The following is a 27,173-nucleotide window of genomic DNA, read 5'->3' on the forward strand; positions in this document are numbered from 1 at the left end:
TCCCTCAGATACGCAGGCTCGAGGAAAACCAAGAGTGTCGTATACCGTAGGGTTCACTCTATTTTATTCCAGTTTTCTCTTTTACTCCCTGTGGTATGATTATCTGAGATCAAGTGCTATGAGGAAAGTTGTTTATGATCTTACTCAAAAAGAGAACAAAAGGAAGGTGAATATTGATTAAAGTAGCACGCTCTGATGGTGACAAGACTAATGCAACATTTCAAGACCGAAGATTAAAATATGTATGGAAACCAACTTTTTAATTTAAAATAAAAAAAAGTTGTATTGGACAACTCCTCAAAAAAGAAAGAAAGAAAGAAGAAAGAAAGAAAGAAAGAAAGAAAGAAAGAAAGAAAGAAAGAAAGAAAGAGCAAATGAAACTCATTAGCTACATATGATGTTCACTAAAACACTGCAACTTATGTGAGAAAAAGTCATAAACCCCGTATTTGTAAGAGTGCTTCCAACTTGTTCTTTCCTCTGTTGATGTGGAAGATGAAGCCTCTCCTGGCAGCACCAGTCTTTGGTAAGCGGATGAGCACCTCCTTGCTCCTTTTCCCAAAGCCAGGGCTCGCTTTTACTTAGTTCTTACTTGACGCGGCAAAATGACTTTGCAGGAAAACTAGAAGGCTATGGACCAAAATGTTAACAGTGTTATCACCACCATGATGGTGCAAATGATCTTTTCCTTATTTATTCATTTAAAATTTTTTTCTACAATGAACATCTGCCACTTTTGTAATAAGGAGGAGAAACAATGGTTTTTGTACAGACTTCTCAGTAAAGGAGTTCCCCAGTCGCCCTGCCTCAGCCTTCCCTTCAGTGCTCAGGGAATGGTTTTTTATGGACACTATAAAGACAGACTTGCAGACCCTGGGAAGAATGATGAGGCCCCCTGGGTGATTGATTCCTCCCAACCCTCCCAGCATTCTTACTTACACCTACTCTAGATTTAAGCCCTCAAATGACAGCATTTCCATTTTCTGTGAAACCTTACCTCAGTATGAAATCCACCCATCAGAAATATCCCAAAAATGCCATCCTTGCAGTGGCAAGCATATAAAACTCTAAGCAACTTACAATATTTCTGAGAAGGGAGCAAAGAGATTTTTAATTGCTGTGTGTTCAATGTCATGCCGTGTTCCCCTTTGTGCTTCCATTCATTGTGGTGACTCATAATGTACAGTAATACATTTTACATCTGCTAAATGCATTCTGGGTTTTTATATCACAGTTCAGAAGAATAGCTCTGAAAATCCTTTTGACTCTTTTATATGAAAACTACATTTGTGGAATGGGGTAATTAAATTCCTATAGTTTAATATAATGTTACCTCTGCTATTCTAGCTCATAAAAAAAAAATCCCAACCATCTTCTCTCTGCTTTTGCTAGAAATGGAATTATACCACAGATATTTCTGTTAATACAAGTGTAAGATTTTTGAGAGCCTGCTCCATTGTAGTTAAACCAGAAAACTCCTTCTTTTGTACATCTTTATGGAAATTGAAATGATTGCAAAAGTCTTCTGTGCTTGATGAATGCGTTCTGGCTTACTTTGAGGGGAAAAAAAGTAAGAAAGGCTCAATGTCAGGGCTTTCAAATCACAGGAAGAAGTTAGCTCTAGATGAAGACCTAGAGGATTTCAGGTCTTAAAATGACTTTAAATTTACTTAAATTATAACACAGTTCCTTTGGTGCTGTTAGGATTTCTTGGGTAAGAGTAAGATCAAGTACTATCGTAACTTGGGTATGAGGTAGATAATGGCATGGCGTATGTCACTAAAGTATTTCATCTCATTTGCTTTTCATTCAGCACTGGATGGAAGAACATCGCCATTTTAAGAAGACATTTGAGGCACAAAGAGATCATGTAATTTGTCCCTGAGTACAAGGTTAGAAAGTAACAAAGCTGGCACTTACATCATCCAAAAAACAACAAGAGATAACAAATATTAATGAGGATGTGGAGAAAAGGGAACCCTTTTACACTGTTGGTAATGATATAAATTGGTACAGCCACTATGGAAAACAATATGGAGGTTTATCCAAAAAAATAAAAAATAGAACTACCATACAATCTAGCAATCCCACTTCTGAGTATATATCCAAAGGAAATAAAAACAGGATCTCGAAGAGATATCTGCACTCCCATGTTTATTTCAGAACTATTCAAATAGTCGAGATATGGAAACAAACTAAGTGTCCATCAATGATGTGTGTGTGTGCACATGCACATGTGTGTGTGTGTGTGTGTGTGTGTGTGTGTGTGTGTGTGTTAGTTATTCGGTCATAAAAAGGAAATTCTGCCATTTGCAATAACAAGAATGGATCTAGAGGGCATTATGCTAAGTGAAATAAGTCAGACAGAGGAAGACAACTAGACAACTACTTTATGATATTACTTGTATGTAGAATCTAAAATGCCAAACTAATAAAGGGAAGAATTGGTCAAAGGGTAGAAGTCTCCAATAATAAGATAAATAAGGTCTGGGGAATCTAGTGTACGGCATGGTGATTATAATACTATATTATATACTTGAAAGTTTCTAAAAGAGTAGATCTTAAATGTCTTACCAGAGAAAAAGAAATGGCAATTATGTGACATGATGCAGGTATTAGCTAGTTAATCATTTTATATAAGTGTATCATATCAAGTTGTTTACCTTAAACGTACACATTGTTATGTGTCCATTATCTATATATATAAAACCCTAAGCGACCGGTCGACCATTTGACCGGTCACTATGACACGCACTGACCACCAGGAGGCAGATGTTCAACATGGGAGCTGCCTCCTGGAATTCAGTGCACTCCCACAGCAGGAGCTCCACTCAGTTGACTGATGGTGCCAGATGCTGGGCTCACAGCTGGTGAGCGCAGCTGTGGCTGCACGAGCCTCTCCCACCTCCGCGGCAGCGCTACTGAGTGGTAGTGGCAGGCGCAGCAGGGCTGGGGTGAGCGGGAGCAGCACCTGGCCCGGGCTCAGGCTCCTCCCCAGCCACCTGCCACTTTGAGCACTACTACATCCCTCGGGGGTCCCGGATTGCAAGAGGGTGCAGGCCAGGCTGAGGAACCCCACAGGTGCACAAATCTGTGCACTGGGCCTCCAGTATGTCAATAAATCTGGGGATAAAAAATCTGGCACTCGAGCCTCATTGAGCGAACTTCAGATTCAGACCCTTTCCACATCACACCACACTCTGCCAATCAAACATCCTGAATAGCAGCTTCATCAAGTACTGAGGGAACCCCCACTGCTGACTTGTGGCATTTACGTGGATAAAATTAAGTGGGCACAGAGCTCATTCAGCACACAGTGAATGAACAGTTACCAAAGAAGCTCCATTTTTATGAGTTTCCAAATACCTAAAGTAGGTTGTGGGGTTTTGTTTGTTTGGTTTGGTGTTTTTTTTCATCTGCAGTTATAAAATAGCTCTCTGAAGCCCCTAGGACATAGTTATAAATGATGAAGAAAGATCTGAGTTGCAAAAATATACAACTATTCTGGATTGCAAATGGATTTGTTTCTAAACACAGTGGGCAATCTAGAGCTCTTTTTAAATATATATTTTTATGGATTTCAGAGAAGAAGGGAGAGAGAGAAAGAGAAACATCAATAATGAGAGAGAGTCATCTATCAGCCACCTCCTGCACACCCCCGACTGGGGATTGAGCCTGGAGCCCAGGCATGTGCCCTGACCAGAAATCAAACCGTAACCTCCTGGTTCATGGGTAGATGCTCAACCACTAAGCCACGCCAGCCGGGCTAGAGCTCATTTTATAAATTCCAAATAATGGTGGTGTTCTCATCATGATGTGAGTAGATGGCACACACCTCATAATGGCAACAATGGATATCATACATGAAAAATACACAAACAGATAGAGCAAAATAGTCTTAGCTCCTCTATCAAAATTCTCAAAAGACAGCTATTGTCAGAAGGAGGTGTGGCCTTGGAGCACCCTCGTGGAAAGAGACCAAGGGAAGCAAATGGGGAAAACTGAAAAAGACCTGAATAAGCTCTATGGGGCTAGTTAAAGAAATATAGCATTCTTTACACGTGTTACTACTCTTCTATATGCATAGAAGGCATAAAAGTGAAAGCAATGAGTCGGAATAGATATTAACTCTTAGGTAAGTTACTCTTGGAAATAACACACAAACTGATCATCTACCCAGACATCTCAATTAAAAATATATACAAGTACATTCCTTCCAGCCTTTTGTTAGCTTTGTATCAAATGATCCAAACACTTGAACTACTTCAAAGGTGCTACATGCACTAGATAAGCCTGGGGCTTATTACTCAAGCTTTCTGCAGAGAAACTGAAATGATCACTTCTAATGTCATCCATCTTCAGAAGAATCTAGAGCTTTCTTTTATTTTTATTTTTTTAGATTGGAAAGAAGTCTCAAGGTTTTTATTTTAATTAATTTTTTGAGAGAGGAAGGGAGAAACAGAGAGAGAGAGAGAAATATTGATCGGTTGCCTCCTATACACGGCTTGACTGGGGATCGAACCTGAAACCTGGGTATGTGCCCTGACCAGAAATCAAAACTGCCACCTTAGGTGTAGAGGACAATGCTCCAACCAAGTGAGCCACACTGGCCAGGGCTAGAGCTTTCTTTTAAAAACATCTGAAATTTCCCAACCTCCAGCCAAGTAAGCAAAGACATGAGAGACCTGGAAACAAGCTGATGTCCTCGGCAGGCAGGCAGGAAAACATTAATGGGCAATTCATAAACTAAGGTTGCCTTTACAATTACACTTCTAATATGAATTACAGTTGATTATTAGTTTAAGACTGAATGTACATTTTATTACCACTCTCAGCATGAGAAAGTACCGGTTATACCTGAAAATTCAAACACACTTGATTCATGGCCATCAAAAGCCCCAATCAATGCAAACAACTTCACTTGGAACAGATAAATTATTTGTTTTGATAAAGTATAAACAGAATCCTGTATTACTGATTTTATGACATTTCTTCCCTGCAAAAAAATAAAATAAAAATTAGCTGGTCTCTACTCACATGAATTCAACCCTTTCAAAAAAATATTCTAGACTTGTATTTCCTAAACTGTGCTCCTTGAAATATTAATAGTCTGGGATGCTAATACACATTCATAAAAAACAGACTTCTATGACCATATAATATAGTTTCTCAATTCTCAAGTTCACTTTTTTTTTTTTTTAACTTTTTAACCTTTTTTTAACATTTCCAACATGGAGCCTCATTTTACAATGTAAAAAAAAAAAAACTTCTGGCCCTAGCTGGTTTGGCTCAGTGAATAGGCTCAATCTTCAGTAGGGGGAGTGCAGGAGGCAGCCCATCAATGATTCTCTCTCATCATTGATGTTTCTATCTCCCTTTCCCTTCCTTTCTGAAATCAATAAAATATAAATAAATAAATAAATACTAGCGGAATCTTTTTCCCCCTAAAAAAATAAAACTATTCAATTAAGGGTGTGTTTTTACAACCAATTCCATCTTAAAATGGAGAAAGCATGGTAAACTTGGAAAAATAATTTTTTTTTTCACTTGTGGAGATTTGTTCTGCACCTTATCTTATTAAAGGTTCTGAAAAGTCCTGTACTTTATAAACAAAGCTTTTCTCTTTAACTCAGTGTTTCCCAAATATATTTGTCCATGGGTCCCTCCTTTTACAGAACTCATAATATCATTTCATTAGACTAGAGTTCTGAGAACAGATTCTGGGAAAGTTTGCTTACTCCTTCATTACCCTTGGCCAAGACACCTCTCTCACCGCCTTCGGAAGACCCAGTGACAGAATTCCTCCCATCAGAAAGTGAACAGAAACATGTGTCAGGGTCAACAGAACTGAACGGATGACCTAAAACTCTCAGTACAGGGAAAATTCCAACTGGGCCACGGGCTGATTTGTTCTGCTTGGGAAACATCTGTGGTGTATGCATACTGATTGCTTTCTCCTAGGAGTGATGCACAGTTTTTTCTTTTCAAATGCCTTTCTGATGTGAGAAATGAATAGACTGAATTGAAGCCATTTGCATCATAGGATGGAATTCACCGTCTGGTGAAAGGAGCCCCTTACATTTCCTAACACTTGGGAGAAGGGAAATCAATATTTTCCTAGGACTGGCTCCGAAATTTACCATATCAGCAAGTTTCTGTTTGTGCATTCCTGAACAATTCCATGATAGAAGACATATGGCAAAGTAGCAGGAGGCGGAGAGTGTGAGAGCAGACACGTAAAACAGAACCAATGACACGGCACTCCTAGATTCCAGGGTCCATCTTCAGGCCCAGAATAAGTCCTACATACAGTCATCTCACGCCACACAGAATTTATCTGCTGATACCTTATTAATCCAGTTCTTAAAAGAAAGTATCAAACATGAAAATAAGCTTAAAAGATTGCCCAGCCAGCGTGGCTCAGTGGTTGAGCGTCAACCTATGAACCAGAAAGTCACGGTTCAATTCCCAGTCAGGGCATATGCCTGGGTTGCAGCTTGATCCCCAGTGGGGGCGTGCAGGAGGCAGCCAATCAATGAGTCTCTTTCATCATCATCTCTCTCTCTCTCTCTCTCTCTCTCTCTCTCTCTCTCTCTCTCTCCCCCCCCCCTCCTTTCTGAAATCAATAAAAATATATTTTTAAAAAAATAAAAGATTACCATGTGCCTATTCAAAGACATATCTGAGCATTGTCCCCCAGGCCCAGCTGTCTAACAGGTCTCTGGCTTCTCTTGGACCAGCAGCACCAGCATTACCTGAGATCTTGTCAGAAATGCCATCTTACCTCAGGCTCCATTCTGTGTGCCCAGTAACTGCATGTCCACAAGATCCCTAGGTCACTTTATGTCACAGAAAAAAAATACTGATCAAGGAGCTACGTAACCTTTGTCTGACTTCTTATTTACTGATGATCAGGGCCCACATGCTGGGAGTTAGATGCTACCTTGTAAAGATTGATAAGTTGCACGCTATTTTTATTCACTAGACATGTAAATGATCTCTGCCTGGTAGAAAAGGTAACTCCAAGGTTACGGTTTCTTGTCCTGTAAAACCGAAGCCATTTTGCACCTTATTCCTTCTTTCAGCGACTAGATAGTCTCAATCCCTCAATTCCTCTCAGAGCTGGATTGACCACCCTGCTTTTCTCTCATTATTGAGTTAAATCAATCTTTGACACGTGCTCAACATATATGTATGACAGTCTTGCTTATAACTGCTTAAAAGTATAAATTATAATTCAAACAACACTGAGATACTTATTTCTAATGAACACTGTAATGGCCATCTTTTCTTAGGGAAAAAAGAGACATTGTCCAGCAAAAAGGCACTGAGAATGTTCAATATGATATGAAGATGAATCTAGGACGGGCTGGTAGTCTAGCATATAATCTAGCTCTAGATACAAGGGCTGGCAACCGAGAGCCTATATGTTTCAGCTTGCAGACATAATGTGTAGCCAAAGAGCTTTAGTCTTGTTTAATTTTTGAATTGGAAGGTGTAATGTGCCTTCTCCAGTTCTCCATGGGCTCCAATACTCCTTATCATCTTATATCAGGCTGTTTCACACGTGTTTGCTACCCATCTGGTCCCTGAAGGCATTTACGTTTACAACCTTTAGAGAAGACACTAATCTATTAAATCCACTTAAGCCGGCACTACTGTGGGAAATGGCTGGTCTCAAAATTATAGCACACTCTACGCAGCCCTTATTGAGAGGATTTTTGCATATCTATCACACACAGACCCCGGACGGCTATGATGAGCATGAAAAGAGTGCAGCTGCCGAAACCAGTGGCCTTATTCATTACCCACCAGAGGGCAAATTATTTACATGTATAACAATTCATTTGAAATACATTTACCAAGCAGCAGCATCAATTTCTTCAGATACAAAAGAGTTTCATTTAAATGGTTCTCAGGGCGTAGAAACCATTGCCCACATAAAACAGCGGAGATAGCTTCATTCTCAAAACTGAGCATTATTAAAATGTCAAAATAAATAACAGGCAGAAATATAGCAACGGAAGGCAGTAGCTCCAGGCAATAGCCTGGTCCCTCTGAAATCAGACCCAGAAGTTCAAAAGCAGCTGGGACAAGACAGAGTTTGGCGGTCCAATTAGTCCCGGTGGGGGTTGTTTTCTTCCTTAGATAGATTCGTTGACAGCACATCACAGAAAGTTATTAAGTGTCTGCTTTCACCAGGCATGACTCTCTTTTTCATCAGTGCTTAAATTCACGAAACAAGGACAAGCAGGCACAATATAAACAAAGTCATTAATAATATAAATCTCACCTAGAGTAAGAGAGTCATACGGCCTGTCTCATTGGCCTGCATAATGTGATTTCCGTGGTTTTCCATTTGCCCTCTCTATGGATTTTTCTTCTTCGGTACATCTCATCTCATTTTATTCTAGGATTTCTTCAGGGGCCTTAATGGGAACAACTTTGAGGAAATCAGCTAATAATACCTCCATTTCTCATCTGGACAGCTAAGAGGACTTGCTAGCCGCCACTATCGCCCACCACTGGACATTGCACCCCTCCTAGTGAGGCCTGAACTCTAATCTCTTAGCCTTTGCAATTGGGTCATTAAATTGGGCTTCTAGCTTCGCACTTGGCTTGAGGGTCATTAATATGCATGTCGCTTGATAGGTTATTTATTCCAGGTTTTATTTTGAAATTGCCTGGCTAAAATCTGTGTTTTCTTTTAAGACCACATCCCAGCAGATTTTCATTCACTTTGGTTCTAACTGAGGGATGCCATGTGGTTCGAGAAGTCAAAGGAAGTTTTAGCATCATTTCAGGAAAAATCGCCCTGACCTCCTCCATTGTGAGTCTATCCTCCATAGCCTCCACGTCACACGGAAAAGGCTTTTTAAATTTCTCTTCGGTCTGCAAAACACTGTTCAAAGTAAGTGGGCAATCTCTAAAATTGGGAAGGATCAGAACTGTGAAGCTTGTGAGAGAGGAAACCAAAGAGAGTTGGGTGGGGCTCAGGCAATATGGGGAAACGAGAAATAAGATCAGGCAAAACCCTGGTGAGACACCACCTCTCCACCCCAGATCTCCACTGCATTTAGAAGAGACCCAAAATCTTTCAGGTGAAAATTTTTTGCAAGTTTACACTCCAGTTGCTTTTTTTTTTTTTTTTTAACTGCAAGATTCCAGGCAGGTTGGCTCCCTTGGGAGATCCTTGATCCTCCCTCACCTGTCACCAGTCACTTCCTATACAGAGAAGAACCTCTCTGCTGGCCCCTGCTCCCATTCTGAATTCCAGTCTCCAATCTCAGAACTCACATACACTTAGAAGATTTACCTTAAATCCACTTCTCCTACATATCTGCTCATGTATCTCAATAAAAGTTGACACTGACTTGGAGTGTTCTGTATTTCTGTGTACTAGAGAGTTAGTTCTTTGAAGCAAGTACTACCCTTTAGTCTTTTTTTTAATCCCTTTTTCACGGTGCCTGAGATTCTTTAGCCTCTTAAAGAATGTCTGTTGACTTGATTGGCTATTTCAGAAAGGCAGGTACATTCCAGGGAAAGGATAATGAAAAAAAGAGAGAGAAAGAGAGAGAGAGAGAAACATGATTAATGACCTAATGCTCTCTAACAGATGAAAGTGTTTTCAGCTATTAGAGCCAGGGCAATCCACAGCCAAGGGTATTGGAATCATGCTAAGAAATATAAGTTCCAAAAGAAACTTGATCATCCTACAGATTTACTGGCCTTAATAAATAGTTTTCAAGGTATATTAGCTTTTTTTCTTATAAATATCAAAATAGAAATGAAGAATAATGCCCCCCAAAGATGTTCATGCCCTAATCCCCAGAATCTGTAAATACGTTAACTTTGTAGATATGATAAGGGCAGCATGAATTATCCAGTGGGCTCAATGTGTCATATCAGTCTTTAAAAGGAAAAGGCCATTCCCAGCAACAGTCAGCAGGAGAGAGATGTGACAAAGGAAGAAAAGGCAGAAAGATGCAACATGCTGGCTTGGAAGGTGGAAGAAGAGGTCCATGAGCCAAGGAATGTGGGCAACCTCCAGAAGCCAGAAAAAGCAAGGAAACAGAGTCTCCCCTGGAGCCTTCAACAGGAACACAGTCCTGCCAACACCTTGACTTCAGCCCAGTGAAAACTCTATTGGAATTCTAACCTTATGAAACTGTAAGACAAACTTGTGTTGTTTTAAGCCATGCATAATTGGTTACAGCAGCAACAGAAAGTGAACACAAAAGGCAACCCTGGCCTTCAGCATGGCCCTCAAAACTGGGGAGCAGGCATTCCCTGCTGAGCCCCCAAACCAGAGAGATGTCTTATTCCAGCTGGAACTATCCTTCTATTCCCCTCTTTTCCTCTCTACCACTTGGCTGACTTTTTCTCATCCTTCAAGACTCAGTACAAACTTTCTCTCCTCTGAAAATTTTTGTTTTATTTTCTATATAGGCTATAAAGGTCTGAAAAGTGGGGACCATGTCGTGTTCTTTGTACATGTTAGTTTGAAAGATGGAATTAATTAATCATCATTTGATGGAGTGTAAAAAATAAGGAACAATCAAACTGCTTTCCTGTCACTGCATTTAAGAAAAATGATCACTCACTCACTAGGATCCACTTTCACTCACATTCATCAAGTCCTACCTTAGTCTTTCTCCTCCTCTCTTTAGACACACACACACACACACACACACACACACACACACACAACCTGGCAGTTAAATCCCAGTTTGTGGCTGTTCAGAGTCAGACAAGTAAGCAATACATTCATCCCTGATCAAAAAAGGAGCTGTTAAAAAAAAAAAAAGCTGTTGGAGGTCAAAGGCTGAAAGCAGAAAATTTCAAAGAAAATTTAAAAGGCAGGGAAAAGATTCCAAAACGTGGAGTTTAAACCCAGATTCAAGATTTGAGAATTAAATAACAGGACTCGTGTGATAGTTTTTAAAATATATCCACAAACACTTTGACACTCCTTTTCCAAAAAAAAAGTGAAGCCTAATTTCCCCTCCCCTGAAGGTGGGCACGAGTGAGTCCCTTCTAATGAATAGAATACGGCTGATGTGAACATCGTGAGATCAAGTCAAAAAGGCATTACAACTTCCTAGCCACATGAGTGACCCATCTTGGGATAAGATCCCAAACCTTCAGACAATCACAGGCCCACAGCTTGACAGCAACCAGAGGGGAGACCCTGAGCCAGAACCACTCAGCTGAGCTGTTCCCAAAGTCCCAACCACAAACACAATGAGGTAATAAATGTTCATTGTTTGAAGCCTCTAAGTTTGGGGGTTATTTGTTATGCAGTAAAATAGTCAATATAAATGAGATATATTCCCTAGGGCAGTGGTCGGCAAACTCATTAGTCAACAGAGCCAAATATCAACAGTACAACGATTGAAATTTCTTTTGAGAGCCAAATTTTTTAAACTTAAACTTCTTCTAACACCACTTCTTCAAAATAGACTCGCCCAGGCCGTGGTATTTTGTGGAAGAGCCACACTCAAGGGGCCAAAGAGCCGCATGTGGCTCGAGAGCCGCCGTTTGCCGACCAAGGCCCTAGGGCAAAGGTGACAAATTGGAAAGTCAAGAACCTAAAAAGGTCTACAAATATATTTTTTCTCAGCTCAAAGTGGTAGATTTTTTTATGAGCCAAATTTTATAAATCATTCAATTCTATTTAGAAATCTAGATTGCCAGTCTCGCTCAAAAATGTGGAGATCTGGCAACACAAAGGCTGCATTTCCATCTGGCAGCCGTGAGCGGGAAGCGGACCAGCCTTCCGCTGGAGAAGACGCATGCTCTCCCGAAGTGCACTGGAGTCCCACTAACCCCAATTCATGCCCACACCACACCAGCAGTGTGGCTTTGGCAGTGCTGTTCCTCTTTTAGCAGAGAAGTGTTTGCCAGCTCCCATATCTCTATCAAAAGTAGGAGACAAAAGATATACTGAAAGGGCTGCATGTCTTAAGAAGTCTAAGAAAAAACTTACTTCTTAGTGGAAGTGAAGAATATTCTCGCATGTCTAATATGCCCTAAATGTGTATCTGTATCAAATATACACAACTTAGGATCCTATTTTTTTTCTTCCTCTTGGAGCTTTGCTCATCTAGACTACCTGACTAGTCCCTGTAGGTAAGTGAGTTTGCCAAGCCTGCTCTTTCTTATGAGCTCTTGGAAATGGGGCTAAAATAAGTCACATGAACTTGTCAGATCTGGCTCATCAGCTTCTTCAAGGTAGCTGCCAATACTACACCGTCCCTCTCATACTGCATGTTTTGAGAAGAACCTTGCAGAGACCATAGACTCTATAAAAATGTTCTGGTTTTGTACATATAATAATTGTTTAGCCTGAGCTTCTAATTGCTGACTCAAATTGTGTCTGAGTACAACCATAGCAACTAACCAAAGACATAATCCCAAGCACAACCCCTACTTCACCATAAATGTGTACTTTTTACTATTATTAATATTTCTAGGAAATTGACATTGAAAATGAGAGTCAGAAAACTACAGCACACAGAGCAAGCCTGGCCCACACCAGCTTTTGTGAATGAGGTTTTCTTGGAATGTAGCCACACTCGCTCATTGACAAACTGTGGCTGCCTCTGCACCACAGTGGTTGAGCTGAGTAGTTGTGACAGAGACCTTATGACCTGCAGAACTAAAAGGTTTACTACTTAGCCAAAGCCTGAATGAGAATAATCAAACACAAGTATTTGGGTGGTTAATAAGCCAAAAGCACACTGCTTCAAAAGAACACAACACGGGAGGAGATAAAGTCACCATGCCCTATCCAGCATCTTTGCCTTAAAATCCATAGTTGATCATTCTAAAGCTTTCCTTACCTTACAAATGAACAGAAGTAGAATAGGTTTTTAAGTTGAAAATAAACTGACCGTGGCTAGTTTCTGAACATCTTCATCTGATGCTCCCAGAGATGCCAGGCCTATTTCTTGTGAAAATTGAGCAAACTTGGGGTCCGCAAGTAGTGGAACATGTCCCAGAAGTTCATGACATGTGTCTCTGACAAGAAAAACATCACAAAGAAATGTTATGCTAGAAGCTTTAACTATCTCTGGTAGAACAAGACTTAAAATCCTAAACATAACCTTGATATGTTTACTCTAATTAATTCCTGTCAATTTCATCAATTCTAAGACTTTTATCACATTTTAACAACTCTGAAATCCAGATGTACCTTACAGTCAATGGCACCTTAAATTATGATATATAATATTTTTAGTAAAATAATAGTAACTACTATTTACAAGTGCTTACTTTATACCAAGTACATGATAAGTGTTTTATTATATATACACTATATATATATATATACACACACACACACACACACACTTAGTGGCCAGATTATTATTATCTCAATCTGGCCACTCAGTGTATATCCTATATAATAAAAGGCTAATATGCAAATTGTCCCTTCAACCAAGAGTTCAACCAGCAGGCAGGCCAGCCAACCATCCATGTCTCCTCCCCCTGGCCAAGCTGGCCAGACCCCACCCATGCATGAATTAATTCATGAACCAGGCCTCTAATATATATACACACTGAGTGGCCAGATTATTATGCATTCAGAGATCATAATAATCTGGTCACTCAGTGTGTGTGTGTGTGTGTGTGTGTGTGTGTGTGTGTGTGTGTGTGTGTATTCAATCCTCAAGAGAAACTGAGAGGATTAGAGGATTAAAGTAACTTGTTAGTACAAGATCCTGTAGCTCAGGGGTGAGCCAACTATAGCCATAGACCAAATCTGGCCCACTGCCTGTTTTTGTAAATAAAGTTTTATTAGAACACAGCCATACCCATTCATTTATATATTATCTGTGACCCCTTTTGACTAAAACAGCAGAGTTGAGTAGTTGTGACTGAGATCATATGGCCCACAAAGCCTGAAATATTTACTAGCTGGCCCTTTACAGAAGAAAAAAGCTTGCTGACTCTTGCTATAGATAGTGATAAAACCAAAATATGGTTTTATCCAGCTTGTTATGATTTCCAAATTCTTGCTCCTAACCGTTCCTTCAGTTGCACTGCATCTCATGTTACACTTTGCCAGGCTCTGGAAAACAGCAGAGGATCATATTGTCATCACCAAAGTGGCTTTCCCCACAGACAATTTATCTGCCTATAACACAAGCAATTCCCTTGAGCCTGCAGAATGCAAGACCCTCCTAGCCCTCTGCTTTGGTTCGCCTGAACTAAGTAATAAAAGAAGCTTAGAACCTCACTCATTTGCCTGAGCTTCCATTTGGAGCCAAATGATCAGGCAAAGGCAATATGTGTCACATTTTATCAAGGCAGATGACTTACTGAGTCATCTCCATGAATTACAGACTGTTTCCTGAAACCACACTATATTGGAACGAAGTCCCCTATGCCTCTCTGGAAATGGATCAAGAGGCAGCAATATTTTATTTTCTTTACAAAAACCAATTAGCCAGGTTGTAATTGAAAGATGTTTCCTGATTTCACCTGGGCTCCTCTGAAGTGTATCACATCAAACAGGTGCTATAATATAAATGCCAGGTGCAACCACCATATTACAAATATAAAGTAGGTTGGATGGTCATGTGGTTGAAGCAAGTGAATGGTGGTCAAAGACACAAGATTGATGCCCACATAAAACAGATGGCATCACTCAATCAAAAAATCTTGTTCCCACAACTGAAGCCACATCCCCACTGGCCAGCCACTTCACAGACACATCCAGTGAAAGGGCAGCCAAATGACATATGTGGACATGATACTAAAAGAAACTTCAAATTCGTTCCCTGTCAACTGTGTGCCAAAAGCTTTCTTCTTGCACATAAACTGAATTTGTGGAGAATAAGATGTGTTGTGTGTTTTTTCTCTAATCACAATGCTTAAGGCAAAGAATTGGGGACCAAGCCTCTCATTTTACCCATGAATAAAATAAAAACAGAAAGAAATAAAAGGAAAGATAGCATATATTGAGTTCTTACTGTGTCCCGGGTACGTACAAAATGTTTTCATATCACATTGTTAATTTAACCTTCACTTACAAAGAAGTCTTATTATTCCCACCTAACAAATGGGCAAGCTAAAAGTCAGTAAATTTAAGCATCTTTGCAAGGTCACTCTGTTAATAACAGACAGACAAGATTTGAAATAATATTCCTCTGCCGTAAAGCTATGCTCGTTCTATTCCATTGTTCTAACTTGCATTTGTAGAGTAAATGAAAAGGGAGGTAGTCCTTAGTTTGTGAGGAGGAGAGTTCAACCAAGTTAGTTAGCCCAAGTGAAAATGTAGTCAGTATATCCAAAGTCTCTTGTCCAACTATTCAGTAGTCTTCAACCCTCCCAATTACTTGAGGAACCTTTTTTAAGATACCAGTGAATGGGTCCTGCCTAACACCAATTCAGGCCGACTCTTTGGGACGTGGGCCTCTGTATTTTTTTAAATTCTCACCCAAGGATATGTTTTTTAATTGACTTTAGAGAGAAAGGAATGAAGAGGAAGAGAGAGAGAAACATGGATCAGTTGCCTCCCATATGCACCCCAATGGGGAAATCAAACCTGCAACCTAGGTATGTGCCCTGACCGGGAATTGAACCTGCGACCTTTTGGTGTGCAGGACAACACTCAAACCAACTGAGCCACACCAGCCAGGGCTGAGCATCTACATTTTTTTAGAACTTTCTGGATGATAATGAGACACAGCCAGAGTGGAGACCCAATACATAACTGATGATGCTAGGAGCTCTTCTAGCAAACTTCAAGCAACTAGTACTTGAAATTGAAGCTGAATATGAGTATGTACTTTTGAGCTGCTCAAATTTAATTTCACTAGAACCACATCATTAATACTGGAGAATAACGAAAGGAGGTGACAGAAAGGTCACCAGGTAGCTAATTATTCCTTTGTGTGTATTTGATTCAGTTAAATGTCTAATACTTCCATGCTAGCAGTGGACCCCATAGACTCATGCCTGTGATCAGTTTTTTAAAAGGTCATGCTGTCGGCACCACTGTTGGAATTAGGATCAAGTGGCCCACCCTGGATAAATCTGAGTACACCACTGTAAATACTAAAGCATCCCACTGATCCAGGCAGAAAAATGTGACAACAATAACTCCAAAATTAGACCAGATAACAAATTCCAGGGAAATACTGATGCTGGTATTAGCTCCCGGTATAGATAAACAAAGTGAGCAGAAACAAAACTAACTTTGTGGCCAACACATACTAAATGCTTGCTGTGGGTCAGGCACAGAGCTAAGTGCTTCATAATGTGAGCATAGGAGAAGCTGTGCCCACTGTGCAGGTGAATGCTTGGTGCGGTGCCGGATTTACTTTTGAGCTTGTTATGTACTTGAGGAAGCTGCTGCAGCAGACAGCCTTCCATCTACCCAGGTCCTAATGGAGTCTAAAGGGTAGGAAGGAAAGTGGAAAGCTGGTGATTGAAAGGCGAGAACAAAGGAAATACAAGAGATCCCGAGACATTAAGGAGCCCATTCTCTGTGGTAGGAAGAGAGCTATCACCTGGATTTCAAGTGAACGTGCCATGATCAGAAACCTGTACCTCTCAGCCAGTTTAGGAATCTTTAACAGCATTACAATGGCAAGGTAATCCAACCATACCTAGAAGAGGAATTATAAATTTGAAAGAAAAAGAAATCATACAATCCAGCAGTTTTCGTCCTATTGTTTCACTGAGAGTGAAAGCCTGGCCGTGGGTGGTGTGGCTCACAGTTGGCAGGAGCATCAACCCCTACACCAAAAGGTCATGGGTTCGATTCCCAGTCAGGCACATGCCTAGGTTTCAGATTCAATTCCTGCCATGGTTTGGGAAGCAGCCGCTCAATGTTTCTCAAATCCATGCTTCTCGCTTTCTCTCCAAAAACAAACAAACAAACAATGAAAGCCTGAAGCAAGATGTCTAACAGGAGGATTAATGGCACATGAGGGGTGCCCTCTGCCCCATTAGAAGCAGAAATGATCGCTCAGGACTTTGCTACTCTGTGCCCTCTCTCAGCCCCGTGTCCAGGCGGAGACCCCGAGAAGAACTGCCGCTGAGATCCCCCAGCCAGTGGAGAGGGGGTACAGGAACCAGCTTGTGCTTGAGCCAAGCTGTGAGCACCGTATTTTCACACCAGAAAGAAGGTGGTTACCTGTCCTGACATTAGTGGAACTTTCTCAGAAAGAAACACCAGGTTGTTCTCTATCCCAGTGTCTTCCGGTAATTTTGGGGGTGTAGACCAGGGAAAGTGCAGCGGAAAGATCTTTAATGTTAACTAATAAAAGCAATTCATTAACTTTGAGAAGTGGACATTTTCTTGAATGTCTTTGCGACTGAAGGACTTAGACGCTAGGCTGACTACAGCTCTCCGGGGCTGAAAGAGGTTGCAGACTATTGGGAGCCTGAGGCGGGAGTCGAAGCCTTCCCTCCAGCCTTTGCATCAGTTCAGTTGCACTGGGCTGAGTCCTGCTATTTCACCCTATTTTACAAAGTGCAACCGCTTTCATGTCCTGCAGGCAAAGCAGTTCCCTGCCTCGGTTACGGCATCCACTGCTGGACCCCTGAGTGTCTAATTATGAACAGGTTTCTGATGTGAGTCCACAGCTATTGCCTTATCTCACCAGATCCTTCTTAAAAGACCCAATTATTTGGCCATAATTGCACCTGTCAGCACATGCTGCCTCCAATCTCTACGTCGGCAAACTTTTTCTCTTTTTAACTCACATTCCTTTGATGTATTTTCGCCTGAATAATGCTTGTCAGAGCCCTTTACACAATAGCGCTCTGTTCACTGAAAATGTCGGACCTTTCAAAACTGTTAACACTGTAAAACATCATGTCTCCTTTTGACCAAAAAAAGAAAAGAAAAAGAACGAAAAGCTAGAGCTGATATCAGACACTAAACTTTGGCTGCTCTAAATTGGAATCTTCTCTGATAAGCCCTTCAGAGGGACTCTAAAGCCTGCTGAAATGGGCCTACAAAGGGGCCTGGGCAAAATGCCTCCAGGGAATTCTTAAATCATTCTCAGAAAGTTGCCATCATTTTGCTGCATCGGGAAACAAGGGTCCTGGTTGTTAAATTCAAAACCAGTCTGGCATTTTTCCCCCTCTTATCGGTTTCTAAAGCGGACTCCCCCAGCTACGAAGGAGGTGTTGAACACTTCTTTCAATTCCTGCTGTAAATTAAAACCTTTAAGAAGCAGTGAGTGGGCACCCAACATTGGCTTCCAATCCCAAATCTGCGCAACTGTCTTTTAAGCCATATTTCTATAGGTTTTGTTTGTTCTAAATGACACGGAAGCCAACACGTAGCTACATCACAAAGAGAAAGAAAGGAAGAGGGGTGCAAGGGGAGGGGTGTTCGCATTGATGAAAAGAAAGAAGACGAGCTGGGAGCCAAAATAGGTTATTTTTTTCAGCTGTCACACAACAGTTGGTGGGTAAAAGGGGGTGATTTGGTTTGTATTCACTGCACTAGGAGATGATAACAGAAATTCATTTAGTACTGAGAAAAAAAATTTTCGGTGTTCTCTTTGGAGCCGTATACAGAGATTCTTTAGCTTAGGTTTAAAATACTGTACTATATAATCCAGCCCAGTTTATAGGCAGCCCTTATGATCATTCCCTCTTTTATCCTTATCATACTGTAGATAGACACCTTTGTGACCCTCTTTTTATGAATCCAAGCACCTGGATACTGCCCTGGAGAAAGTCTTATTTACTTTTTTCCTCTTAGGAATTGTAAGTAAGGCCACTGATGTTACTCCTCTGCACTACAATTCTTTTGAGACTGGCAGAAAATACTATAGTTACCATTTTTGAAATTTAGTTCGAGAAGCATTTATACTATGTGCCTACTATGGACCAGGTACTATGTTAGGAACTGAGGTTTAACAGGAAATAAGGCATTTCTGAATGTAACTCTTAGCAAAAGTCACCTTATACTATATAATAAAAGGTCAGCCACCATAAGCGTAACGACCGGAACAACCAGAGACCAGAACCACCACGGCACCTCACCGGGCTGGCCCCGCCCCCAACCAAGTGGTTAGGGGCGATCAGGCAGGCAGGCAACGTGGTTAGGGGTGATCAGGTAGGCAGGCAAGTGGTTAGGGGCAGGCAGGCAGGCAGCAAGTGGTTAGGGGTGATCAGGTAGGCAGGCTAGCGGTTAAGGGTGATCACGTAGGCAGGCCAGTGGTTAGGGGGTGATCAGGTAGGCAGACGGCCCCTCACAGGGCTGGCCCTGCCCCCCAGCAAAGAAAGAAGGAGTCCCAGGCCACCCTCGGCAACTCTGTGGCAGGTGTGCAATTGGCCAGCAATTGCCCCACAGAGGGAGGCCCAGGCCAGCCAAGCCATCGCACCCCACACCTGTCGCCTGCAGAGGGAGGCCACCAGTGGCAGGGGAGGGGGTCAGCGCTGCACAGATGGCAAGCAGTGGCAGTGGCAGGGGTGGGGCCAGCTGCCTGCAGCCAGGGGAAGGAGAGCCCTGATAGGCCCTGATCTCAGGCCAGGCCTAGGGACCCTACCTGAGGGGTCCAGGTTTGTGAGAGGGTGCTGGGCGGGCTGAGGGGACCCCCCCCCCCCCCCGCGAGTGCATGAATTTTCATGCACCAGGCCTCTAGTGTTTCCATAAAAGCACAAACAGCAAGTCCTAACTTTCCTGACCAGTGAAGGAAAGTTTCCAGTTCTTGCAAGTAGTGCGCACGCGCACACACAAAAAAAATAAAACACTGTAAGGAAAACTTTCAGTGTCTCTAGTTCCCTACCATCTCAGCTATTTCTTATTTCTTAAAGAAATAAGAGACTTTTAATACTTTCCCTGCCCCTCCTAAATTTCACAACATACAGGGTATCCCCAAAAACTGTATACACACGTAACACTTGATAGCTCAATTGATGTTTCTTTCTTTTCAGATTTAACCCACTGGAATTAATAATTATTCAAAATGTGTATGCATTTTGGGGGACACTCTCTATTAAGAAGAAAATATAACATAATGGTCAAAAGCTAATACCCTGGAGTCAGACCTAAGTCCATCCCTCCCAAGGCAAATGACTCAGAGGTGGCTGTGCAATGGGACCTCCTACTGAGGACGTAGGCACAGCAGCCTCCTCTCTGATGGAAATGTTCTATATCTACATCATCCAGAATGGCAGCCACTTGGCAAAGGTGGCTACTGAACACTTGAAAGGTGGCTAACACTACTGAGGAACTACATTTAGAGGCCCCGTGCACAAAATTCATGCACTGTCCCTCCGTCCAGCCTGCACCCTCTCCAATCTGGGAATCCTCAGGGGATGTCCGACTGCCGGCAGGGATCAGGCCTAAACCAGCAGTCGGACATCCCTCTCACAATCCAAGACTGCTGGCTCCTAACTGCTCACCTGCCTGCCTGCCTGATTGCCCCTAACCATTTCTGCCTGCCAGCCTGAACACCCCCTAACCACTCCCCTGCTGAACTTATTAACACCTAACTGCTCCCCTGCTGGCCCGATTGCCCCCAACTGCCCTCACCTGCCAGCCTGATCTCACCTCCAATTCCCTCCCCTGCCAGCCTGATCTCACCCCCAACTGCCCTCCCCTGCAAGCCTGGTCTCCCCCCCCCCCCCCCCGCAACTGCCCTTCCCTGCAGGCCTAATCCCCTTCACCTGTCCTCCCCTGCCAGCTTGGTTCCCCCCAACTGCCCTCCCCTGCCAGCCTGATCTCACCCCCAACTGCTCTCCTGCCCTCCTCTGTCGGCCAATTTGGCTCTGATTGGTCGGTTTCTATGCCAGTCAGTGTCAAAAGCTCCGCCTCCTAGGCATCCATTGGCTCCTCACAGTTCACCCAGATTTGGTTCTGATTGGTCAGTTTCTATGCCAGTCAGTGTCAAAAGCTCCACCTCCTAGGCAGCCATTGGCTCCTCACAGTTCACCCGGATTTGGTTTTGATTGGCCGGTTTCTATGCCAGTCAGCATCTCTGGGCCTATCAACGGGGCCTGATCAGAAAGGTGGGGCTGATCAGCAGCCACGGTGGAGGCCTGGAGAGAAATGGAGGCGGGGCTGCTGGCCAGGCCCAGAGAGAAAGAGAGAGGCAAGTGCTGATCAACAGCTGCCACAGAGGCTATGGATCAGACCCTGCTTCTCTCTTCAGACCTCTCTTCGGGCCTGATTCGCAGCCCCCTCGTTAGCCACGGCAACCCAGCACTGACTGCAGGACTGACTTCCTCCAGTTGTTGTGGATGTGACAGACCCAGAGTTTTTATATATTAGGATTTCATTTTAATTAATCATTTTAAATAGCCACAGCTGTACTGTTTTCTCAGCTATACAATGGAGACTGTAAGGGTCCCTATCTCCTGGAGTTCTTTTTTTTATATATATATATATTTTATTGATTTATTACAGTGAGGAAGAGAGCGGGGTAGAGAGTTAGAAACATCGATGAGAGAGAAACATCGACCAGCTGCCTCTTGCACACCCCCCACTGGGGATGTGCCCGCAACCAAGATACATGCCCCTGACCGGAATCGAACCTGGGACCTTTCAGTCCTCAGGCCGACGCTCTATCCACTGAGCCAAACCAGTTTCGGCTCTCCTGGAGTTCTTAAACAGTGTAGTAAGATAATGCATTGAACATAAGCTCCCAACAAGTTATGTATTATTCATCATATTACATTCAATTATACTTACACCAAAGTCTACTGTACTGCCATAAGTTTTGCTCTTTTGGGGGATATTCTATCACTTGAACAAGAAGCAGTAAACTTCTCTGGGAGAGAGGCCATGCCATGTTCATCTTGGGGTTCCCAGTGCTCAGAAAAGCCTGGCACATCATAGATGCCCAAGGGCTACATTTTGAACTCAACTGAATAGAGCAGTGATGGCAGGGCTCTGCTGCTCCCTATAGAGCAGGCGTCCTCAAACTATGGCCCGCGGGCCACGTGCGGGTGTTTTTGCCGTTTTGTTTTTTTACTTCAAAATAAGATATGTGCAGTGTGCATAGGAATTTGTTCATAGTTTTTTTTAAACTATAGTCCGGCCCTCCAACAGTCTGAGGGACAGTGAACTGGCCCCCTGTTTAAAACGTTTGAGGACCCCTGCTATAGAGGTAAAGTGAAACCCAAGTATAGTTTTCCTAATTCTCAGTGTCGCATAGGGCTTTGGACTCTACCTTGGTTTTGCCATCTCCTAGTTGTGTGACCACAGGGAAAACACCTGACTTCTTTGAACCTTGGAGTTGCCATCTGTAAAATGGTGACAATCCCACCGGACAGACAGAATGTGTGTGGGAAATGTCAGGTCCCTTTTTCCTTCTCTCTTGTGGTGGCTCCTGTGCCTGTCAATAGATGTCATTCTCTACACGGTAGTGAAGGGAATGAACAGTGGTTACCGCTTCCTCGCCCAAAAAAATTCAATCATTTTGAATTGCTTCTTCTGAATTTGCAGTTTAAAAATGCAAATATCCCTGCCCTAGACGGTCTGGCTCAGTGGCAGAGCGTTGGCCTGCAGACTGAAAGGTCCCGGGTTCACTTCCGGTCAAGGGCATGTACCTCGGTTGCAGGCTCCTCCCCAGCCCAGGCCCTGGTCGGGGTGCGTGCAGGAGGCAATTGATCTGTAGGTTTCTCTCATATCGATGTTTCTCTCTGTCTTTCCTTCTCTCTTCCACTCTCTCTAAAAATCAATGGAAAAATATCCTCGGATGAGGATTTTTTTTAAAAAATGCAAATATTCCTGAAAATACTTCTCCCAGGTCATCTCCGTCTCCCACATCTAAAGGTACATAAGTGCGCTCCTCCCCGACAGCGAAACGCTGAGGGACTGTGAATTATGAGGTAGGTGCGGGTGCTGATCAGTGCTAATTTGGGATTACAGGCATCACACAAGGAAGGCAAATCTTTGGAACAGCGGGAAAAAGGAAACCTGCTTTGAATCTGTCAAAAAATAAAAATTTTAAACATTATTTGAAAGCTTTATCCCAAGCCACTACCAATAACAGTCCTAAAAGAACAAAAACAGGACTCTAGCAGACATGTAAGGCACAAATTTGGTTTTAAAATGCATAGGTTTTTAAAAATGTATAGGGTGTTTGTTTGTTTTTTGTTTGTTTGTTTTTATAGAATGTCCATTGTTAGATTGCTTGGAGCTCTTGAGACAAAAGTCTCTGTAAAAAAGTCTTATTTTTGCTTTTAGGCACGTCACAAAACTAGACACAATATTATGACTGAAAACTTAGGAGTTCAGGGCTAGGAACATGGCTTGTAACTGAGGATGCACTGGAATTTATGAGGCACATCAGCCTCCACGTGAATTTTGAGGTGCCAAGTAAGAGTGGACCTACTTGGTATTAATACAAAGCTTTTTCTCTCCAAAGATCAAAGCGTTCTTTCATCATCTCTCATGCTGGGAGGTTAAGCGGTTTGCTGCCAGTCATACAGAGGGGCCTGGGTTTGGGGCCATGAAGTTGTAGGTCTTTCTGCCCAAGGACGAGGACACAGCAGCCTCCCCTCTGCGTTACTACATGGCAGTGACGCACTTGCCCCTTCTTTTTCCCAGTGAAACAGGAGATGCCCCCTCTTGGTAAATGGGGCAAGTTAACAGGGCCCTGAAAAGATCAAAGGAGAGGGTATGCTTCTAACCAGACGAGTGGTTGGACCAAAGACTGGACAGGGCAGCATAGCACTAGACCACCGCATAGGCACATGCAGTACTTGGGGTTCTGGCAAGGCAGGGCCACTAAATTAAAGTAAGAAAGTGTCGCCGAAACCGGTTTGGCTCAGTGGATAGAGCGTCGGCCTGCGGACTCAAGGGTCCCAGGTTCGATTCCGGTCAAGGGCATGTACCTTGGCTGCGGGCACATCCCCAGTAGGGGGTGTGCAAGAGGCAGCTGATCGATGTTTCTCTCTCATCGATGTTTCTAACTCTCTATCCCTCTCTCTTCCTCTCTGTAAAAAAATCAATAAAATAAAATAATAAATAAATAAATAAATAAAGTAAGAAAGTGTCACTTTACTATCTTATACAAAATTTGTAATTAGAAAACCAAGAAAGGAGCTATTCAGCTTCAGCACACATAGAAGCTTTGAGTTTTTCTGTTTATTACTACTATGTTACATACAACAGTGCTTATTCCCACAGATGTGGGCACTACCTCCTAAGTTCAAATGTTGACTCTGTCACTTACCAGCTGTGTGACCTTGGACAAGTTACTTCACCTTTCTGCGCCTCGGTTTCCTCATCCATAAGCAATAATATTATCCACAATAATAATAGTAACAATTCAAAGGGTTGTTATATTGAATTCATCCACATATAGCACTTAAAAGAGTGCCTAGTACATAATAGTTGATATATGCATGTTTGTTATTAATAGTAAAAAATATATATTGCTGCCTGGCCAGCGTGACTCAGAGGTTGAGCATCAGGAGGTCATGAACCAGGAGGTCATGGTTTGATTCCTGGTAGGGGCACATGCCTGGGTTGTAGGCCTGATCCCCAGTGTGGGGCATGCAGGAGGCAGCCAATCAATGATTCTCTCTCATCATTGATGTTTCTATCTCTCCCTCTCCCTTCCTCTCTGAAATCAATAAAAATATATTGCTGCTGCTATTGCTGTTGTTGAAATTACCTAAGTTGAAAGATAGAAGAGATGACAGTATTTTTAGGCCTCAGGGCCTGAAACATCTTAACTGACCCTGGGTGTAGCCCCAACCAAACTTCTCCTGAGGGAGAAGATGGCCGTGATACTGGGGTTGTGAGTTCTGGGCTAAAATGCAGGAAAGAGAGGTCAGATGGGATCGGCTTTTAGGGAACATGCCATTTTCTGAGAATCGTGGTAGTAGTGCTGCTTGCAATCCTGAGCAGCAAAAATGAAAGTAGCGCTGTGGAGGGAGCCAGTTGGCTGGGCAGGAAGCTTGGCTCTGGCTGGGGTGTCCCACGGGAAGGAGCAGGTTTAAGCTGAACAGAGCTCCTAGGAATGAAGGTTAAAGTCTACGAAGCTCTGGCTTATCTTCCCAGCTCTGCAATAAGACCTTGCCCAGCCTTGACTTCAGCCAGCCAGGCCTGATTCTAAAAACACCCAGGACAGCCAGGGCTTAAATCAGACAAGTTCACAGACCCAGTCTCTCAGATGTCAACAAGCAGGGAAAGTTGGGAAAGGAAAGATCCTATGTCTTCCTCTCATTACAGACCTAGTGAGAGGCATCTGTTCGATCAACAGAGGAACAGCTAACCCTCATAAATTTGAACGCCTGTGTCTTTACCTGCTGATATTGTTACTTAACAAATGAGGACTAATGTCTGAGCCGCAAGAAAAGGAAGGAAATGGCACCTCCTGCCAGTTTTAGAGAGGGTTCTGTTCTAATGAGCAGGGCTAGGCATAAAACTCATCTAATTTAATCTACAAAAGAGATGAAAAATAGTGTCAGGAATAATTCACTTTTCTTTTTCTTGTAAAATTGAAACATTGTGGCAATTATAAGAAAAATCACCTGACTGCAAAACCTTTTTTAAACTTTAAAAGTTATCCTATATAATAAAGAGGTAATATGCAAATTGACCATCACTCCAACACACAAGATAGCCACCCCCATGTGGACACAAGATGGCCCGCAGGGGAGGGCAGTTGTGGGCAATCAGGCCAGCAGGGTAGAGCAGTTAGGGGTGACCAGGCCTGCAGGGGAGGGCAGTTGGGGGTGACCAGGCCTGCAGGGGAGGGCAGTTAGGGGTGACTAGGCTGTCAGGGGAGGGCAGTTAGGGGCAACCAGGCTGCAGGGGAGGGCAGTTGGGAGCAACCAGGCCTGCATGGGAGGGCAATTAGGGGCAATTGGGCTGGCAGGGGAGGGCAGTTAGGGGGGACCAGGCTGGCAGAGGAGGGAAGTTAGGGGCGACCAGGCCAGGAGGGGAGGGCAGTTGGGGGTGACCAGGCCAGCAGGGGAGGACAGTTAGGGGCAACCAGGCCTGCAGGGGAGGGCAGTTAGGGGTGACCAGGCCAGCAGGGGAGGGCAGTTAGGGATGACCAGACTGGCAGGGGAGGGCAGTTAGGGGCAATCATGCCAGCAGGGGAGCAGTTAGGCATCTATCAGGTTGGCAGGGGAGTGGTTAGGGGATGATCAGGCTGGCAGGCAGAAGCAGTTAGGGGAAATCAGGCAGGCAGGCAAGCAGTTGGGAGCCAGCAGTCCTGGATTGTGAGAGGGGTCCCAGATTGGAGAGGGTGCAGGCTGGGCTGAGGGACACACACACACACACACACACACCCACACCCTGTGCATGAATTTCGTGCACCGGGCCTCTAGTATTTAAAAAAGTAATTGCCTCTAAAAACGCTAATTGCAGCAAGAAAGATTTTCCTTGATGCAAAGGCATTTATTTGCATTATGCAATAAACATTGCAATATTAGTCACTAGTGTCCTGAGTTATTTCCTAAGGGTGAACATTTACTCTTTGATTTGAAAAGTGGTCCACCAGGAATGAGCAGAAGATACGCCCACATCAGATGGGCTGAATAACCAGCCATCCCCATGCAGCCTTGAATCTAGAACTCCTCAATGAAGTAAGTTTATGCTCTGTTGAGCCAAGTATATTTTTGTTACTAGTATGTAAAGCTCAGCATCTGATATATAAACTGGAATGAATATTTTAAAATGTTTTCATTAAAGCATTTTTAAAAGGGATTTCTGGTGCAAAATTTCAATAGCTCTTTTGGAAAGACGAATATTGTACTGACTCAACCGCAGAGAATTGACGTCAAAAAGTATATTTTACATTTAAATTCCCAGTTGCTTCTCCCTGAACAATGGACTAGGGGTAAAGGGTTGTGCTATGGATGTGTATTTCAACACTGCCTTGGGCAGTGTTTTATGTTCCAAGGGGCATCAGTAGAGAATCACAGGCATCTGGTAACCTCTGGTCTCCAACCAGAAATCTAGATCAGAGTAGATTTGACCTATAGTGAAGAGAACAAGTTTGGACATATTACTCCTATACATATGTGTGTGTGTGTGTGTGTGTGTGTGTGTGTGTGTGTGTGTGTGTGTGTGTAGGAGTAATATGTTTAAAAATAGGGTCTTCCTGTCCTACCCCCTTCATTTCAGAGACCTCAGTCAGTCCATTAAGCTTTGAAGGAAAGCATGAAATTTGGAAAATATGGTTTCTAATTAAAGAGCTGCATTGCTAAGATACCACTGACCATCA

General features: G+C 42.9%; 1 protein-coding gene across 1 annotated transcript in view; it reads right to left on the minus strand.

Moving 5' to 3' along the window:
- TPH2 (tryptophan hydroxylase 2) overlaps positions 1–27,173 on the minus strand; it is a 96,205-nt gene that overhangs the window by 23,729 nt on the left and 45,303 nt on the right. Inside the window, exon 8 of the mRNA XM_008155543.3 lies at positions 12,897–13,023. Within this exon, the coding sequence (XP_008153765.1) occupies positions 12,897–13,023 (127 nt within the window). The remainder of the gene's footprint in view (positions 1–12,896; positions 13,024–27,173) is intronic.

The sequence above is a fragment of the Eptesicus fuscus genome, chromosome 7 (genome assembly GCF_027574615.1).
Source record: "Eptesicus fuscus isolate TK198812 chromosome 7, DD_ASM_mEF_20220401, whole genome shotgun sequence".
Classification (NCBI taxonomy): Eukaryota; Metazoa; Chordata; class Mammalia; order Chiroptera; family Vespertilionidae; genus Eptesicus; species Eptesicus fuscus.